At 47.5% G+C, this 19,047-nt stretch overlaps 1 protein-coding gene across 1 annotated transcript; it reads right to left on the bottom strand.

Moving 5' to 3' along the window:
* Window positions 1–1,001: 1,001 nt before the first annotated feature.
* On the bottom strand, window positions 1,002–17,288 carry LOC120680626 (aquaporin PIP2-5). The gene is made up of 3 exons (XM_039962124.1): window positions 16,368–17,288; window positions 15,423–15,563; window positions 1,002–1,490 (listed from the first exon to the last, which is right to left on the bottom strand). The coding sequence occupies exons 1-3, from the start codon at window positions 16,983–16,985 to the stop codon at window positions 1,377–1,379; spliced, it is 873 nt and encodes a 290-aa protein (XP_039818058.1). The 5' UTR covers window positions 16,986–17,288; the 3' UTR covers window positions 1,002–1,376.
* Window positions 17,289–19,047: the final 1,759 nt, after the last annotated feature.

The following is a 19,047-nucleotide window of genomic DNA, read 5'->3' as shown; positions in this document are numbered from 1 at the left end:
GTGGACGCGTGGGTGGCGACTGAAATGCAAACCAACTAGGGAACTTCAAATTTGAAAAATCAAGTTGAATTTAGGTCCAGCTAAAAGATGTTCTCACCCAATCCAAATTCATGTTGTCCCAATTCAGTAACGATAAGTAACATTGTCTTTTGAGAAGAAACAAGAAATCTTGTGTGAACAAGTAGCTAGTTGCACGTACCTCGTAGTTGTCAAAACCTCGATTCTGCTGGCCGATTTTATGACTTTACCATCAGATTTAGTTAATTCTTTTTTAATAAAAAAGAAAGCAGAAGCACTGCTGATTCCTTTAAGCATGCGTACATAGAAAAATTCATATTAACTAATCACCTCTAATAAATATAATATGAAGTGCCGCACTCCACTCTATTCTTCCCTAGCTCCGCAGATCTACGATTTTGATTTTTTTTTAAGAAAGAAGAAGCACTGCTGATTCATTTAAGCATGCACACCTAGAAAAATTCATATTAAATAATCACCTCTAATAAATATAATATGAAGTGACGCACTCCACTCTATTCTTCTCTAGCTCCGCAGATCTACGATTTTGAATTTTGATAGTCTCTCTCTATCCTCCCAGCCTCTTCGTCGTGCTTAGCTTTCCTTAGCCCACGCATAGATGTCCCCAAAAAGGCACGGTTCAAGATCAGGGAGCTGCAGAGCTTGGAACCTTGGCCCTGACATTGCGCTCGCCATGGCGCTGCGTGCCATCCGCGAGCTCCCCGGCATGACGCACCCCGCCACTTTGCACACTTTGCGGCCCAGGCGCCCAGCGGCCACGGCCACAAACGTCGTGGCCCTTGGCAAAGGTCTCGCTGCAAGCCTTAACACTGGCCCATTGACAAGGGTGGCCTCGTCGTCGCCGGCAACCGCATAACTTGTTTTGAGGATACGGCAACCGGCAACGCGCTGTTTGGAAGCCGGGCAAGGTCATGCTCTGCACCATCTTGAGCAAGGACAGGGGCGGTTGAGGAAGTGAAGAATAGCAAAACCATTCAAGTAGTAGTACTTCATTCATAGAACTTACATGCAAACACATTTGCTTTTCTTTTCTTTTTCATTTGGCCAAGTTCCCGTACACTGATAGTCTGATACATAGACATGTAGAATAGCACAATCACACTAGCTTGGAAATTGGAATAAAAAGCGCAAGCAGACGCAGCGGGAGGACTGGGAAAATGCAGGACGCACGCGGATCATAATACAAGCATGCATGATCACTAGCAGAGAAGCAACCACCGGCGACGCACGCAGGATTCAGGAGATGATGCTGTGCAGAGGAGGCGGCCGGCCGCTGACGTATCTACAGGTCACGCCTCCGGTTGTCCACCGCCGGGACGGGGAGGCCGCCGATCGATCTAGCGGCTGAAGGAGGCGGACGAGCCGAGCTTGGCGGCGCTGGCCCGGAGAACGTACTGTTGGTAGGCGGCGGCGATGGCGGCGCCGATGAATGGGCCCACCCAGAAGATCCACTGCGATCACATACATACGGCAGCGTAAGCCATCAATGTAAATTGTAAAGGCACACCCCAACTGACTCATCAGACTTTTTTTATCGAGTGGTTGTGATTTCATATGTACCCAAATGATACCATGTGAAGTGCATCTAGGCCGATAGATGTAATGGTAAGTTTCGGTGATTAATGACAACCGTATGCGACTAACGTATGTTTTGAAGGAAAAATTAGTGATTGAGTTAGTCTCATATGAAATGTGAAAAGAGACCCCTCAATTCGGAACAATCATGCGAGCCAAGGACTCAATTTCAAAGATTAAGGACCTTTCTAGTCTCAAGTGTCACAAGGAGATGAAGGACACTTGATTTAGATAGGGTTTATAGTTTTTAGTTCTTGACCGTACTATTAAGAGGGGTTCATGAGTTAGTAGCTTGATCAAACTTGAGTTGGCCTTAGAAATCTTGCACACTCGCTCAAAAACAGCTCAAGATAGTCAATAGAAGTTAACACAACACTTGGAAGAAGAAACAATCGAAGTAACATTGAAATCCAAGCCAATTCAGCTAAAAACCAGGAAAAACAGCAGCACCGGTTGAACCGGTGCCCTAGCGTCGGAGCATCCGATGCTTGCCGGAAGGACCGATGCCCTGTCGGTCTATCTTCTCTGGATAAAGGCTGAAATCAAGTATAGCACCGGTTGAACCGATGGTCAGAAAAGTAAGCACCGGTGCAATGAAAGTTCTTTGTTCCAGAGAGCATGTTTTGGTGGTTTTCAACTTCTCTTCAGCACCGGTTGAACCGACGCTTCGGAATCAAAGCACCGGTGCATTGAGCGTCCTATGTTCCAGAGAGCTTGTTTGGATTGATCAGTAAAACTCTTCAGCACCGGTTGAACCGACGCACCTACGGAGCATGCACCGGTGCATTGAAGCAAGCCTGGACACTGTGTCAGGACCCCAACGGCTACAATTTGGACACAGAGAGACCGGTTGAACCGACGCCCCAAAACTGACACCCATCGGTTCTTCCGGTGCTCACGGTTTTTCTGCAGTGGACTTCCAACGGCTATGTAACCACTTCCACTCTATAAAAGGGCACCCCATGGCTCATTTCAGTCGCCTTTGACACCCTGAATACTTGAGGCCACCCTTGAGAAGAAAAGAAAGTGCTTTGAGCAAACAAGAGAAGATCTAGCATTTAGTTTGTGCTTCAACCTTGAAGAATCCATCCTTTGCAAGTGTAGCAAGTGTGCTTGAGCTAGGGCCAACTGAGTGTAGGTCAAGTGAAGGCTTAGGAGCTTGTTACTCTTGGTGTTTGACGGCACCTAGCCGGTCTTGGTGATCGGGAGGTTCTTGGTGAGCTCTTGGTGTTTGTGGGAGCCCCAAGACAAGAAGATTGTATACGGTGTGAAGCTCGCCGTTCCGGAGATGGAGAAAGAGCATTCTTAGTGATCACTTGCTTCTTGGTGGAGCAAGGGAGCTACACCCTTGTGTGGGTGCTCCAACGTGGATTAGGGGGGAGCGTCAACTCCTCGATACCACGGGAAAAAATCCGGTTGTCTCGTGTCCTTTACTCTTACTTCAAGCATTTAAATCCTTTTGTTACTTTTCTTGCTTGTAGTTTGACTAGGACAACTTGCTTGGTAGAGTGAGCTTTATCTTAGGATTTGATCTTGCTAGTGTGCATCCATCTAGGCAATATGATCATGATAGTGTGTTTACCTACCTAAGGACCCTTTGCTAGCGTGCTCTAGTAATTAGGTTTTGAATTTATAGATTGGGCAATACTAGTTTAGGTTAAGGACTGATTAGAAATTCGAAAAAGTCCCAATTCAACCCCCCCTTCTTGGGCCACGATCCTTTCAATTGGTATCAGAGCTAGGGCTCTATTTGTAGGCTTCAAATCCTAGAGAATGGCCGGGGGAAGTGGTGGTCCACCCAAGCTCGATGGGAGAAACTATGCTTATTGGAAAGCTCGCATGGCGGGTTACCTTGAGGCTATAAATCCCATCGCTTGGGCGGTCACGGAAAAACCTATTGTTGGTCCGTGGAATGAGGATCAAGTCAAATATGGTGTTAGAGCGAAGAATGCTTTATTTGATGCTCTTAGTGAGGAGATCTTTGCTCGTGTTCATAGCAAGAAGACCTCTCATGAAATTTGGGAAGCACTTGAAGCTATCTATGTTGGTTCTAAAAAACTTCGTGAAGAAAAATATCAAGTGTTTAAGGAAAAACTTAATGAATTCAAAATGCTTCCAAATGAGTTGGTTGAACAAATGTTTGCTCGGTTAAATGTGCTTATTGAAGACATTAATGCTCTTGAAATTTCTCCTTTGTCTAACAGTGACATCATACGGAAGATCCTACATTGTCTACACAAGCCCAAGTACAACATCGTCACCTCATTGCTCTATGAGAAGGATCTTGAAACGCTTGAAGTGAGTGATGTTGTTGGGAAGATTCGGTCTCATGAGATGTTCCTCTTGGGAGAAGTTGATCCACCGCAAGACAAGAGAGATCTTGCACTCAAAGCTAAGGGTGATCACAAGTCCAAGAAAAAGAACAAGTGCAAAGTTCCATCACCAAGCTCAAGCGAAGATGAAGCTAATGAAGATTCAAGTGATGAAGATGGTGATGTTGAGCTAGCACTTCTCATGAGAAAGACCTCCAAGATGATGTCAAGGTTGAACAAGAGAGGGTACAACTATGACCCTAAGAAAAACAAGTTTCGTACCCGGAAGAGCAAAGACAATGTCAAGAAAGTTTGTTACAATTGTGGCAAATATGGCCATCTCTCATATGATTGTCCGGAGCCTTCAAAGCTCAACAAGAAACAAGAAGATGGTGACAATCAATACAAGACTTCAAAGAAAAATCATGAGAAGAAGGACCACAAGAAGAAAGGGTCTTTCACAAGAAAAGAAAAGGTCAAGGCTTTCCTTGGAGAATGGATCACGGATGGTGAATCCTCAAATGATGACTCAAGTGATGAAGAATCAAATAAAAAGATTGTGGGGATTGCCATGCATAATGATGAAGATGATGGTGATGAGGCACCTCTACCTCCACCACCCATGTGTTTCATGGCAAGAGGTAACTCCAAGGTAAGTGATAATGATGACTCCTCTAGTGATGAAAGTGAACATTGCTTATCTCCTATTGAAGTGCAAAACATCCTAGAAGAGTACCAACAAGTGATCAAGAAGTACAAATCAAAATGTAAAGTTCTTGAAAATGAATATGCCAAGCTTAAGGCCTCGAATAATGAGTTAATTGTTAGGCACAATGAGATAATAGAAACTCATGATACAAGCATTGTTCCTAGCAAACAACTTAGAGAGGAGCATGACAAGCTACTTGTTAAGCATGATGAATTAAATGTTAAATATGAGGAAGTAGTTGTGCTTAACAAGTCACTTACTTCATGCAACAAAAAGCTTAAGCTTGATTATGCTAATTTAAATATGAAGTATCAAGAACTTGACCTTGCCTTTGATGCTTTGGATGAAGAACTAAAAGAAACTCAAACAAAAGTCATCAAAGTCAATATAGCTACTTCTTGTGATGATCTTGTGAAGTTGCCTCACCCTACTACTTGTCATCATGCTTCTCCTTCTTGTTCAAAGACTAACCATGATAGGGAGAAACAACTTGAGGAAGAACTTGAAAGCATGAGCAAATGCATGTTCAATGTGACAAGAGGAGAATACTTGCATAAAGAAATTCTCTTCCACAATGCAAGGCACTATGGGACAAATGGACTTGGATCATTTCCCAACCCTCCGGAAAATTGTCCCAAGTCGCCGGAGCTCATGGCATGTTTCAACAAGGAAGTTGGCTCTTATTGTCAACATTGTCAAGTCACCGGGCATCACACAAGGGAGTGTCCAATTCCTACACGTCCACCTCCTACCTTGCCTCCTAATTACAAGTCTCAATTCAATGAAAATCATTTCTTGTTAAGCAAACTTAAAAGTGGCAAGGTTAAGGCAAAGTTTATTGGCACTCAAATTAAGGGAAAGCTACCACGCCAACTATGGGTTCCTAAAGTTTTAGTAACTCATGTCAAAGGACCCAAACTTGCATGGGTTCCCAAACCTCAAAAGTAATTCACTTGTGTGTAGGTGAACTACAAAGCCGGTGGCAAGCATTGGGTGCTTGATAGCGGATGTACACAACACATGACCGGCTATGTAAAGATGTTCACCTCACTAGATGAAGATGTGGGCGATTATGAACATGTCACCTTTGGTGACAACTCAAAAGGAAAAGTGGTAGATTTGGGTAAGGTAGCCATAACCAAGGATCTCTCTATCTCTAATGTGTTGCTTGTTGAGTCGGTTAGTTTCAATTTGTTATCTATTGCCCAACTTTGTGATTTAGGACTAATATGCACCTTTAGTGATAGTGAGGTTGTAGTGATAAGCAAGGAGGACAAGAGCTTAATATTCAAAGGATTTCGACATGGTAACATCTACCTTGTTGACTTCTCATCTAATGATGCAAGCTTGGCAACATGTCTCTTCTCCAAAAACTCCATGGGTTGGCTTTGGCATCGCCGCATTGCTCATATTGGCATGAGTCAACTCAAGAAGGCCTTCAAACGAGGTATGGTGGTTGGTATTAAAGATGTTACATTTGACAAAAACAAATTGTGTAGTGCTTGTCAAGCCGGGAAGCAATTTGCATCATCACATCCCATGAAAGCTTATTTGTCAACATCAAGAAGCTTGGAGCTACTACACATGGATCTCTTTGGGCCAACCACCTACAAAAGTCTTGGCGGTAATCTCTATTGTCTTGTAATTGTTGATGATTATTCTAGATATACTTGGACTTTCTTTTTAGAGGACAAAAGCAAGACTATGGGGATCTTCAAGATTTTTGTCAAGCAAGCTCAAAATGAATTTGAGTCAAGTGTTGTGAAGGTCCGGAGTGACAATGGCACGGAGTTTAGAAACACTCAAGTAGAAGAGCTTTGCAACGACTTGGGGATCAAACATGAGTTTTCATCAACATACACACCCCAACAAAATGGAGTGGTGGAGAGGAAGAACAAGACATTGATCACTCTTGCAAGAGCAATGTTGGATGACTATGGCATCTCACAAAGATTTTGGGCGGAAGCCATCAACACCGCATGCCATGCGTCCAACCGAGTTTATCTTCACCGCTTCTTGGGAAAGACACCCTATGAGCTTCTCATTGGGAGGAAGCCCAACATCTCCTACTTCCGGGTGTTTGGTTGCAAGTGCTACATCTTCAAGAAAAGGAAGCACCTAGGCAAGTTTGAAAGTAGATGTGATGTTGGCTTTCTTATTGGTTATTCATCAAACTCCAAAGCATATCGAGTATTCAATAGTGCTACAAGCAAAATTGAAGAAACTTGTGATGTGGAGTTTGATGAGACTAATGGCTCCCAAGGGGAAGTTTTCTCTTGTGATGATGTAGGTGATGAACCACTTCGAAAAGTCATGAAGAACATCGCTATTGGGCAAGTCAAGCCAAAGGAGGAAGTAGAAGAGCTACAAGCCTCATCCACTCAAGTGGAAGTCACTTCCAAGGATGACTCAAAGGATGAAGACAAGTCTACATCATCACATCACCATGATGAGTCATCCGATGAAGAAGATGATGCCTCACCTCCTTTCCAAGATGCCCAAGATGAACAAGTGGTTGAAGAACAACTTCCATTTGATGACATGCACATCACAAGTGAACAAGTCCAAGCTCAAGATCAAGATGATGAATCACTAGAAGAATCAACGTCTCAAGCACAAGAGAGGCATACAAGAACTTCAAGGAATCATCCCATTGACTTGGTCATGGGTAACCCCTCTAGTGGAGTAAGAACTCGTAGACGTCAATATGCCTCTTTTTGTGAACATTACTCGTTTGTTTCTTGCCTGGAACCCACAAATATAGATGAAGCTCTTGAGGACCCGGATTGGGTGATGGCCATGCAAGAAGAGCTCAACAACTTCACCCGCAATGAAGTTTGGGTTCTTGAAGAACGTCCTCAAGACAAGAATATCATTGGTACTAAGTGGGTCTTCCGCAACAAACAAGATGAGCATGGTGTAGTGATTCGCAACAAGGCAAGACTTGTGGCAAAGGGTTTTGCACAAGTTGAAGGATTGGACTTTGGTGAAACTTTTGCCCCCGTTGCAAGACTTGAAGCCATTCGTATCCTTTTAGCGTACGCTTCACATCATAACATGAAACTCTTTCAAATGGATGTGAAGAGTGCGTTCTTAAATGGCTTGATTAATGAGTTGGTGTTTGTTGAACAACCTCCCGGGTTTGAGGACCCTAGATATCCTAATCATGTTTATAGGTTGCACAAGGCGCTCTACGGGCTCAAGCAAGCGCCAAGGGCTTGGTATGAACGCCTTCGTGACTTCCTCATCAACAAGGGCTTCAAGATCGGGAGGGTGGATACAACTCTATTCACAAAAATCATCAATGAAGAGCTATTTGTATGTCAAATTTATGTTGATGATATCATTTTTGGTTCAACTAACCCCACTCTTTGCAAAGATTTTGGAGAAATAATGGCTAGGGAATTTGAGATGTCCATGATCGGTGAGCTCAATTTCTTCCTTGGGTTTCAAATCAAGCAATTGAAGGAAGGGACATTCATCCATCAAGAAAAGTATACAAAGGATATTCTCAAGAAATTCAAGATGGATGATTGCAAGCCGATCAAGACTCCAATGCCAACTAATGGACATCTTGACTTGGATAAGGGAGGTAAATCGGTTGACCAAACTCTCTATCGTTCTATGATTGGGTCACTTCTTTACCTAACCGCATCTAGGCCCGATATCATGTTTAGCGTATGCATGTGTGCCCGCTTTCAAGCTAATCCTAAGGAATCACACATTAGTGCCGTTAAGAGGATCCTTAGATATCTCAAGCATACGCCGAGCATAGGCTTGTGGTACCCCAAAGGCGCTAGTTTTACACTTTTGGGATACTCGGATTCGGACTTTGCCGGATGCCGTGTGGATCGCAAGAGTACATCCGGTGGGTGCCACTTGCTAGGGCGTTCTTTAGTCTCATGGTCGTCAAAGAAACAAAATTCCGTGGCCTTGTCAACCGCGGAGGCGGAATATATTGCCGCCGGGGCTTGTTGTGCTCAAATCCTCTACTTGAAGCAAAGCCTCTTGGACTATGGTGTAGTATTAGATAGGATCCCGCTCCTTTGTGATAACGAGAGTGCCGTTAAAATTGCTAATAACCCGGTTCAACACTCTCGCACCAAGCACATAGATATTCGCCATCACTTTCTAAGAGATCATGTGGCAAGGAATGATATACTACTTTGTGGTGTTCGTTCCGAAGATCAATTGGCGGATATCTTCACCAAACCTCTAGATGAGAGCACCTTTTGTAGGTTGCGAAGTGAGCTTAACGTTTTAGATGCTTCTAACGTCATATAATTGCCTTGTCATATAGATGCATTTCATATGTACATGTGCTAGGGGCTTGTCTAACCTTGTCAAGATAGTGATGAACATGGGTCTTGCATGAGCCGGTGGTCTTGGTTTCGCTCATGGCATGAAGAATGGTTCATTATGAAGAAGCTTGACGAGGGTTCAAACTTGACAAGATAGTTTCAAATTTTGCAATGCATGTGCTTGTCATATAGAATGCATCCATGTTTAATTTCTCGCTTTGCATTGGCTTTGCATCATGTTAGTAGCATCACAAGGGAGCAAATCACACTTCGAGAAAGATATTCATGCGAAATATGATATATCATCTCCACAAGAGTGATAAGATCAATATTGTGCTTTCATGCCTATTGAGTCACGTCCTATCGAACTTAAAGTTTCAATCTCTAAGTTCATAGGCAAAGTGGCTCATACATTTGGTTTTTGAGTTTAAACCTCGCTTGGATCTTATTTTGCCTAAGTTTATATAAAAGCTTGCGAGCACTTAGTATGAGTGTTTGAGGGGTGAGGTTGTCTCTCGAAAATGGTCCAAATTGAGTGTTTAAGGCCTTGGTTTTGAAAATTTGGATCAAAAGTAGAGTTTGTAGTTCAGCAGAAATCTTCCTTAACCACCGGTTCAACCGACGCCTGGTTTTTCTCTGCATCGGTTCAACCGGTGCTTAAAGTCTTCGTGGCTCGGTTTCTGCATCACCTCTGGAACAACCTCCGACCATTACACCGATGGCCACCGGTGCTTCCGATGGTTGGCGGATGAACCGACGCCTAAGCATCGGTTCAACCGGTGCTACTGCGTGGAGTAAATGGCCCTTGCATAGCCTCTGGACCTTACTCCTGCAGATGCACCGACGCCCGTCGGATGTTCCGGTGCCTCAGTGGCGGATCTTCCGGTGCCCCTTTTGACCACGTTTCAATCTCGTCCAGATCCGGTCAATTTTACACCGGTGGATACACCGATGCCTTTTTTACCGAACCATCGGACCTTCCGGTGCTTTAGGGTTGGCGGGCCCGCACGTCCTGTTTCTCTTAACCGTTCCGCGGGCCCCGCGAGTCAGTCTCACGCTCACCTTCTTCCTCGCGAACCGCCGCCCGTGTCCTCGCTCCGCCGCCACGCGCCCACTCGCCGCCACTGCTCCACACGCTCCGCCCCTGCGCCGCCGCACGCGCCTAGCTCCTCCTCGCCCGCGCCTCACCCGCGCCTCGCCCGCTCCGCGCCTACGCCGCCTGCTTCACGCCCTCGCCGCGCCTGTGCACCTGCGCTCCGACTCTTCCTCGCCGCGCCGCCGCTCATCACCGTCGCCAACAGACTCCTTTACGCGCGTAGCCCCTCCTGCTCCACTCCTTTGGAGTTTCCACCGCGTTTCGAGCCCTGTTTTGAGTTCCTTGCACCTTTGGTTCAAGCGCACTCAAGGTGTTCGAGCTTTTGCTCCAAAGGGGTTTTCTTCGATCTTTGTCGAGTTCTCTTCTCTAATCCTCCAGGGTATGATCTTCACATGTGTCATGTTTCACTTTTCATATCTATCACACATGACCACACATGATCTTTGCCTCTCACTCACACACATAGGCTCTTTAACTTGATGAGATCTATATTAGTGTGTTCTTTCAGAAGTTATCCACTAGAATTCATGTCATAGGCTCAAATCAAAACTTTGTTTTGACTCTCTATGTCAGATGGCTGGTGACAAGAAGGGCAAGAGCAAGATGGTTGTGCAGAAAAAGAAGAAGCGCACCCGTGAGGACCGCGAGCGAGAGCAGGCCGAGGCAGTGGCAGATGCAGCTGACAGGCAGGGCTCACTCAGGATCAGAGAGCCTCAGGCTCAGGGGGAGCCACAGCAGCAGTTACGTCGCTCAGGACGTACTCAGACGGCTCAGGCCACACCTGAGTCCCGCTCACGTCCACGGACTCGAGGTGGTGGCACACAGAGGGGAGCAGGTCATGCACCGCAGCAGCACACCATCAGTCAGACTCAGTCAGGAGGTCAGGACAGTGGTGAGGAGCTGCCCGAGGTTGAGTTGTTCGATCTCAGGGGTATTCCAGGACCTAGGGTCAAGAGATTGCGTTATGTGACCCCAGAGCAGTGGTTTCCCGAGCAGAGGGATGTCGGAGTTGATCGTCGTTTTTACACTCTGCTTCAGGAGTCTTTTTACCACACCTACTGCCAGTTGGACATCAAGATTAGTGAGCACAAGATGCTCCACTGGGTAGCCATGCGTGTAGCAGCAGGTGGGACTCCAGTGCTTCCTCTCTTTGAGAGATATGTTGGATTGCCTGCTCTACTCAGTGAGAGGTCCAGGTATATTCGAGAGTGGGTTCGAGTCTTCTACGCCACTCTGTTTATTGAGGAGGACCGGCAGTTTATAGACTTCATGTTCCAGGAGAGGCACTATCGTTTGACCCGAGCACGACTGGCTACCTTTCTAGGAGTTCAGATTGCCGAGGAGCCACACTTCATTCACTATCAGGCCTATGGCAGCACGGTACCTCCTCGACGTCCTCATGAGTCTCACGTTCCATCTGACGAGGAGATCAGTGTTCTCTTCCAGCAGCCCTTCCTGCCTGGCACACCGAGGACTCCGGACAGGCTGACTCACGTGGCACACTCTGTTCACCTAGCTTTGAGGAAGAGTCTGTTGTTCCGGATTGGATACAACGAGGGGATTACAGCTCTGCAGCAGTGGCTCTTATTGTATATCATGACAGGACGAGATTTTGACCTCGTAGACTTCTTTATCTGCGAGCTTGAGGATGTGATTCTGGATGGGATGACAGTTCACCGTCGCCATCCATTTGCTCATTGGATCTGCTGGATTCTGGCTCAGCTAAGTCAGAATGAGCACATGGATGAGCTGGAGCACTCGAGGACACACTTCAGTTTTTACTCACCTGCTACTCCTCGAGACGGTCGTCGTGGCTCGAGAGGACAGCGCCGAGCTCAGCGGGTTCTTGATGAGCGTGTCTTGGCTGAGGGCCGAATTGCAGACGATCCGACAGCAGCCGAGGACGCTTCACTAGCAGCAGCAGAGGCCCAGCTCCCACACTACCTAATCACAGACTCGGAGGACTCGGAGGATGACGAGGATTTCATTCCTACTGTTACCGTCCCTCGAGGAGCTCATGATGATGAGGCAGGATCCTCTGGTGCAGCACGAGCCCCTGCTCCTCCAGTCACCACTGCTCAGGTCACTCAGCCCGATGCACTTGCTGCCATTCTTACTCGGCTTTCAGACCAGCAGGACAGATTTGCTGCAGCTCAGCTGAGCATGCAGGCCGAGCAGGCTCGTCAGCAGGAGGCCCAGACACTTGTACTTGAGGGCATTCGGCAGCAGCAGGAGGCCATGAGGCTACAGCTACAGCAGCAGTCCCAGATACAGCAGCAGATGTTCACATTCTTCTCGGGATGCTTCGGTCAGCTGTATCGTCACACTGGACTACCTGAGCCTCAGCTCCCTACACCCAAGCAGCTCCAGTTTGACCCTACTGCTCCCGCTCCTCCTGTTGGCGGATTTGTGCAGACACCCTTATCATCTTTCCCGTTGTCACCATTTCTTCAGACCGGGTTGTTTGCCAGTCCTGTACCTACTGCTGCTCCGGCCCCTGCTCCACAGCCTAGTGTTTGGACTGCCGAGCAGCGTGCAGAATTTCATAGACAGCAGCAGATCTTACACCAGCTCCAGCACCCTTCGGCTCAGTCACTCACGTTCGAGTCACCTACACAGCCTGAGGTGCTCCGTCCGTCTGTCGTGCGCGTCACTCAGCCAGATCTGACTCCCGTCACGTCTGCTCCTCCGACGGACTCCACGATCGTCGCCGCGCCAGCTTCTACCGCTGCTCCAGCTACTTCTGCTGCTCCGACGTCTCCGGTCGCGCAGAAGTCCTCTTCGGTCGACGACGACTGGACAGACGACGACGCCGACGACTCCGCCGCTCAGTATTCCACCGGACCCAGCAAGAAGACTCCGCCTTCTCCAGCTCAGGATTAGATCGCCTTTCTTTTTGGTGCTTTGTTGCCAAAGGGGGAGATAGATAGGGGGAGTAGAGATAGGGGGAGCTTGGTGGTTTGTGGCGTGTTTGGATCTTCATGGATTTTGTGTATGGACATGTTATTTGGATATTGTGTATGCTCTGTGTTGACATGTCCCTACATGTGTTTTTTTTTAAGTAATGCATGCTTGTTTTATCGCTTTCAATTTCTTATCTTGTGTATCTCTACTATTGTGTTGTCATCAATCACCAAAAAGGGGGAGATTGAAGTGCATCTAGGCCGATAGATGTAATGGTAAGTTTCGGTGATTAATGACAACCGTATGCGACTAACGTATGTTTTGAAGGAAAAATTAGTGATTGAGTTAGTCCCATATGAAATGTGAAAAGAGACCCCTCAATTCGGAACAATCATGCGAGCCAAGGACTCAATTTCAAAGATTAAGGACCTTTCTAGTCTCAAGTGTCACAAGGAGATGAAGGACACTTGATTTAGATAGGGTTTATAGTTTTTAGTTCTTGACCGTACTATTAAGAGGGGTTCATGAGTTAGTAGCTTGATCAAACTTGAGTTGGCCTTAGAAATCTTGCACACTCGCTCAAAAACAGCTCAAGATAGTCAATAGAAGTTAACACAACACTTGGAAGAAGAAACAATCGAAGTAACATTGAAATCCAAGCCAATTCAGCTAAAAACCAGGAAAAACAGCAGCACCGGTTGAACCGGTGCCCTAGCGTCGGAGCATCCGATGCTTGCCGGAAGGACCGATGTCCTGTCGGTCTATCTTCTCTGGATAAAGGCTGAAATCAAGTATAGCACCGGTTGAACCGATGGTCAGAAAAGTAAGCACCGGTGCAATGAAAGTTCTTTGTTCCAGAGAGCATGTTTTGGTGGTTTTCAACTTCTCTTCAGCACCGGTTGAACCGACGCTTCGGAATCAAAGCACCGGTGCATTGAGCGTCCTATGTTCCAGAGAGCTTGTTTGGATTGATCAGTAAAACTCTTCAGCACCGGTTGAACCGACGCACCTACGGAGCATGCACCGGTGCATTGAAGCAAGCCTGGACACTGTGTCAGGACCCCAACGGCTACAATTTGGACACAGAGAGACCGGTTGAACCGACGCCCCAAAACTGACACCCATCGGTTCTTCCGGTGCTCACGGTTTTTCTGCAGTGGACTTCCAACGGCTATGTAACCACTTCCACTCTATAAAAGGGCACCCCATGGCTCATTTCAGTCGCCTTTGACACCCTGAATACTTGAGGCCACCCTTGAGAAGAAAAGAAAGTGCTTTGAGCAAACAAGAGAAGATCTAGCATTTAGTTTGTGCTTCAACCTTGAAGAATCCATCCTTTGCAAGTGTAGCAAGTGTGCTTGAGCTAGGGCCAACTGAGTGTAGGTCAAGTGAAGGCTTAGGAGCTTGTTACTCTTGGTGTTTGACGGCACCTAGCCGGTCTTGGTGATCGGGAGGTTCTTGGTGAGCTCTTGGTGTTTGTGGGAGCCCCAAGACAAGAAGATTGTATACGGTGTGAAGCTCGCCGTTCCGGAGATGGAGAAAGAGCATTCTTAGTGATCACTTGCTTCTTGGTGGAGCAAGGGAGCTACACCCTTGTGTGGGTGCTCCAACGTGGATTAGGGGGGAGCGTCAACTCCTCGATACCACGGGAAAAAATCCGGTTGTCTCGTGTCCTTTACTCTTACTTCAAGCATTTAAATCCTTTTGTTACTTTTCTTGCTTGTAGTTTGACTAGGACAACTTGCTTGGTAGAGTGAGCTTTATCTTAGGATTTGATCTTGCTAGTGTGCATCCATCTAGGCAATATGATCATGATAGTGTGTTTACCTACCTAAGGACCCTTTGCTAGCGTGCTCTAGTAATTAGGTTTTGAATTTATAGATTGGGCAATACTAGTTTAGGTTAAGGACTGATTAGAAATTCGAAAAAGTCCCAATTCAACCCCCCCTTCTTGGGCCACGATCCTTTCACCATGCAACAGTGAGATGGGACAAGCTAGCTTTATAGGCTAAAGTTTCTTTTAGTTAGGTCGGAGGGTTGTTGGGAACGGATTAGGCTGCGTGTTTGGCTTTAATGGGTTTTTAATCAAGTGGCTGAAAATGTCATTGTACTCTGTCACTAGTGTACCAAAGAAACCCCTGAATACTAATCAATTGGGGTGACATCTGCTGATCAGTTTAACTAAGTTATCATATCTAAAACAAATACAAAAGTTTAACTAAGTGATCATCATTGAGCCTTATCCTGACTTCAGAGCCTTTTGCATACATGGTATAATAATCCTCCGTCGAGTTCTATCTGCCACTAGTGAGCTTACGGCTGAGAAGCGTCGCAACAGTAGTTTTGTTTTGTTAGTTAAGCTTGGGGCTGTAGGTGACAGTGACCAGCCATGCTGTAAGCCATTAGCACTCTCAGTTTCTCTGACACGAAGCCATTAGCGCTTTTACTATTAGCAGGAGAAGGACGAGGTGTTGTCTAAGACGTACGTGGTCATCCCAGGCCTTGTCGTTGTTGTAGATCACGGCGGCGCCGAAGCTCCTGGCCGGGTTGATGCCGGTGCCGGTGATGGGGATCGTGGCCAGGTGGACCATGAACACGGCGAACCCGATGGGAAGAGGAGCAAGCACCTAAACAGCATAGCAGACAGTGCAGCACGTTATATATATGATTAATATAATATGATGGTTAAACACACGGAGGACTGTTTATATTGCCCTGAAAGTCCTGAAACACGCCAGTTAATGGCGCAAGTTCAGTTTAAACCCAGGAGTACCTGTATGCTTCCAAGAATATGTTAGCAGTACTCCTAGAGAATTTTGTATGGAAAATTTTGTTGGAGGATAAACAGTTTTAATTTGTAGTAGCTATGAGCCTATGACTGGTGTTACATTTTAAACTAAGCACTTACAATGTTTATTTTTAAAGCTCAAGCAGGCGACAAACTTAGGGGAGGTGATCACCTATCCAATAATTATATTTTCATTTGCTGGTCCCTTAAAGCGATGGTTCACCAAATCTAAGAGAAGTCAGACATGAACCTATCGTGTCACTGGAGACTTCTCTTGGTCTTTGATAGTACCATTACATGTCCTATCCAGAAAAAGAATACATATCAAATGCTAATCACTTCCGAATTGCCACCTCACAATTGCTGTACTCTTAGTCGCTAGCTACCTAGCTAGTGACATCTGACGACAAAACTACTCCACTAGTGATCTAACGGATATTCCTACCTGCCCGTTTCGATGCGGCAAAAAGAAGCAAATTCATATTTCAAATTAAGCATCATTATCCTGTATGCTGCGCGCCAGAAATTAGTTCGTGGCCGTGCTTGATTGCAGCAGCGAGCCAATAAAATGGTCATCTGCAAGTACTAATCGACAGCATGGTTGTACGTGATCGAGCTGGAGCGGCACTTCTGGGCTACTTACTGGGACGTGTGAGTCGCGGGCGTTGCGCTTGGGGTCGGTGGCGGAGAAGACGGTGTAGACGAGCACGAAGGTGCCGATGATCTCGGCGGCGAGCCCCGTGCCCTTGGAGTAGCCGTCGCTGAGCTCGTTGGCGCCGCCGCCGTAGCGCACGAAGTAGGCGCTCTGGAAGCCCTTGACGAGCCCGACGCCGCAGATGGCGCCCAGGCACTGCGCGACGATGTAGAGCAGCGCGCGCACCAGCGACACCTTGCGCGCCAGGAACAGGCCCAGCGTGACGGCCGGGTTGATGTGGCCACCCGACACCCCCGCGGTGCAGTAGACGAGGATGAAGATCATGCCGCCGAAGGCCCAGGCGATGCCGAGGATGCCCACGCCGCCGCACGCCGCGTCGGGGCCCGACGCCGTCGCGTCCGTCTGGTGCTTGTACCCGATCACCGTGGCCACCGTGATGTAGAGGAAGAGCAGCGTCGCCACGAACTCGGCGATCACCGCGCGGTACAGCGACCACTTGGTCAGCTCCTCCGCGTCGATCAGCGGCGCCGGCGGCGGGTCCGAGTAGTCCTTGGCCGTGTACTCCCCGCCCTCCGGCGCCGCCGCGGCCTCGATGTCCTTGGCCATCCTCACACGCACCAATGCATGCAAGCTCAGACCAAGAGCGAGAGCGAGAGAGAGCTTGCTGCTGCTGCTGCTGCTGCTGCTGCTGCTGCTGCTGCTGATCAGCTAGCTCGATCTGTGTGACGAGCTGCCGAGACGAGGCGAGGTATTTAAGGGGAGTGCGAGTGAGACGGTGGTGGTTCGTGACAGGAACAGGCGGCTGGCCGGCTGCTGCTTCATGATTGGATTGTTTAGTGATTTTCTTCGTCAGGGATAAGGCCCCTCCCGGAGCATAGCGTCTGGCTGTGGAGGCTTCTGGGTTATAATTTTGCCGACCGCGACCGACTAAAGCGCTCATCATCGTTAGATAATTCTAGAGCCTAACCGGTGGCTCTGCCTAATACGGGGAGGCTGGCTAGTTTTAATCAGTGGCTAAGCTTCATTCAGCAGCGAGCGGTGTTTGTCAGCGTCTGCGTCTCGTGTCAGCGTCTGAGAATGGGTTCATGAACGATGATGGAGGCATAGGCGTAAGCCTGATCGGTGTGAACGGTGAAGCGAACGGTTGGCTATGCGTGCACTAGCTATGCTTGCAGGAGAGACCAGCGACTTCCGTGCAAATTTTCAGAGTTCTGGAGTTTCTTCATCTCTCTGTTTTCAACTGCTGGATGGAGGATGTACCTAGTTGCTGGATTACAATCACAAACGATGCAAAAAAAAAATGTGAGATTTGTTTAGAGTTATCGCTTGCCTGGCAACACAGTCACCAGCGTGGTTGCCAAATGATATCACGGACAGCCGAGCACCACGCAGAGGCACATCGCGAGAACTATTCGGTTGCTGCTACTCCTAATTAGGCGCCTGATTAGGTGCAACAGAAATGTCGCACCGTGCGCCAGCGTTGTGGCTGTACCCCTCATTTCTTTTGAAACGGAAAAGGTGCGCAAATTTGCTGCAGCGCACAGCGTACAGCGCCCTGTCATGAGGTCATGCCGTGGCACTTTTTCCTGAACCATCCATCCAAACTGCAATTCTGGCCGTCTGGGGCAAGTTGCAACGAGCTCTGTTTTTGGAGGCCCTTTCCCCTCGCTTTTCATCAGGCTGCAGCAAGTTTTGTCCTGAAACTGAACACAGCTCGAGCTAATCACGGGGTGAAATGAGGAGTCTCCACTGCTGCAGAGGGCAGAGCTAGAACCGTCTGCAGAGCTCATCAGTCGCTGCCGTTGTTGCGCTGCTCGTGAACAGAGCGGCTGGAGACGCTTTTCGTGGAAGAAGACAGCCACAGCACGAGCCAGAAAAGGGGAGCGCCAAATCATCTCGTGCCATCATCTACCACAAGATTCCAATCACAGGGATTGAGAACCTCGAGCTTCACTCGTTTTTCCTTTTGCCGCCCTGCTCAGTGTTCACCTGATGTGGATCTCCCTGCAACGAGAGACACGCGTCCAGTCGCGAGGCTCGTGCCACAGGCCGACACCTGGGCGCACTACGGCCATCAGATTACAATAAGCGAAAGGAAACAAGGGTGGAGCAATCACGCGGTGACGCTGGCACCCTGCAAGCCTGCATAATTTATAAGCCTCCATGGTCGAAACGAGCTGGACGGCTCGGGGTCCTACTCACGCCGATTTGTTTGATGGATTTCCGCGACTGCGCTCCGTTGTCAATGCTGCTTCGACAGATTCTCTCCTCCAGCTCGTTTTGATCACACAACGTTTGTCCATTCGGACAACCAGATCCTGATGACATTGCAGCATCTTACGCTACCCACCATATAGCATCTACAGTTAACTATCCCAGAAGAAATCATACACTCAAGGGGACAAAAACTCAATTTTAGCAATCCGGCATTTAGTATAGGATTGGAGAGTAAAAGAATTGTGCGCCAATAGGGCAGCTCTCGGATACACAAAATATGCAGAATTTCTAACACAGGCGTCCAATGAGTCGCCACATTTTTTGGATGAATGAGTGATCTGCTTAAAAAAACTGAAGAGTCCGTTGTTCAAAACTTGGGGTACTGATGTCATTTTTTTCAGGAAAAATGAGACCTAAAATCATCCTCCACGAGAATAGTAATATGAAAGTT

The sequence above is a fragment of the Panicum virgatum genome, chromosome 7N, assembly GCF_016808335.1.
Source record: "Panicum virgatum strain AP13 chromosome 7N, P.virgatum_v5, whole genome shotgun sequence".
In the NCBI taxonomy this organism is placed as follows: domain Eukaryota; kingdom Viridiplantae; phylum Streptophyta; class Magnoliopsida; order Poales; family Poaceae; genus Panicum; species Panicum virgatum.
This window is presented reverse-complemented; position numbering and strand designations above follow the sequence as displayed.

Coding starts and splice junctions, on each gene's coding strand:
- LOC120680626 (XM_039962124.1), bottom strand. CDS start 16,985: ATGGCCAAGGACATCGAGGCCGCGGCGGCGCCGGAGGGCGGGGAGTAC. Junction 15,564..16,367: donor CCCGCGACTCACACGTCCCA/GTAAGTAGCCCA, acceptor TATGCTGTTTAG/GTGCTTGCTCCTCTTCCCAT. Junction 1,491..15,422: donor ACAAGGCCTGGGATGACCAC/GTACGTCTTAGA, acceptor ATGTGATCGCAG/TGGATCTTCTGGGTGGGCCC.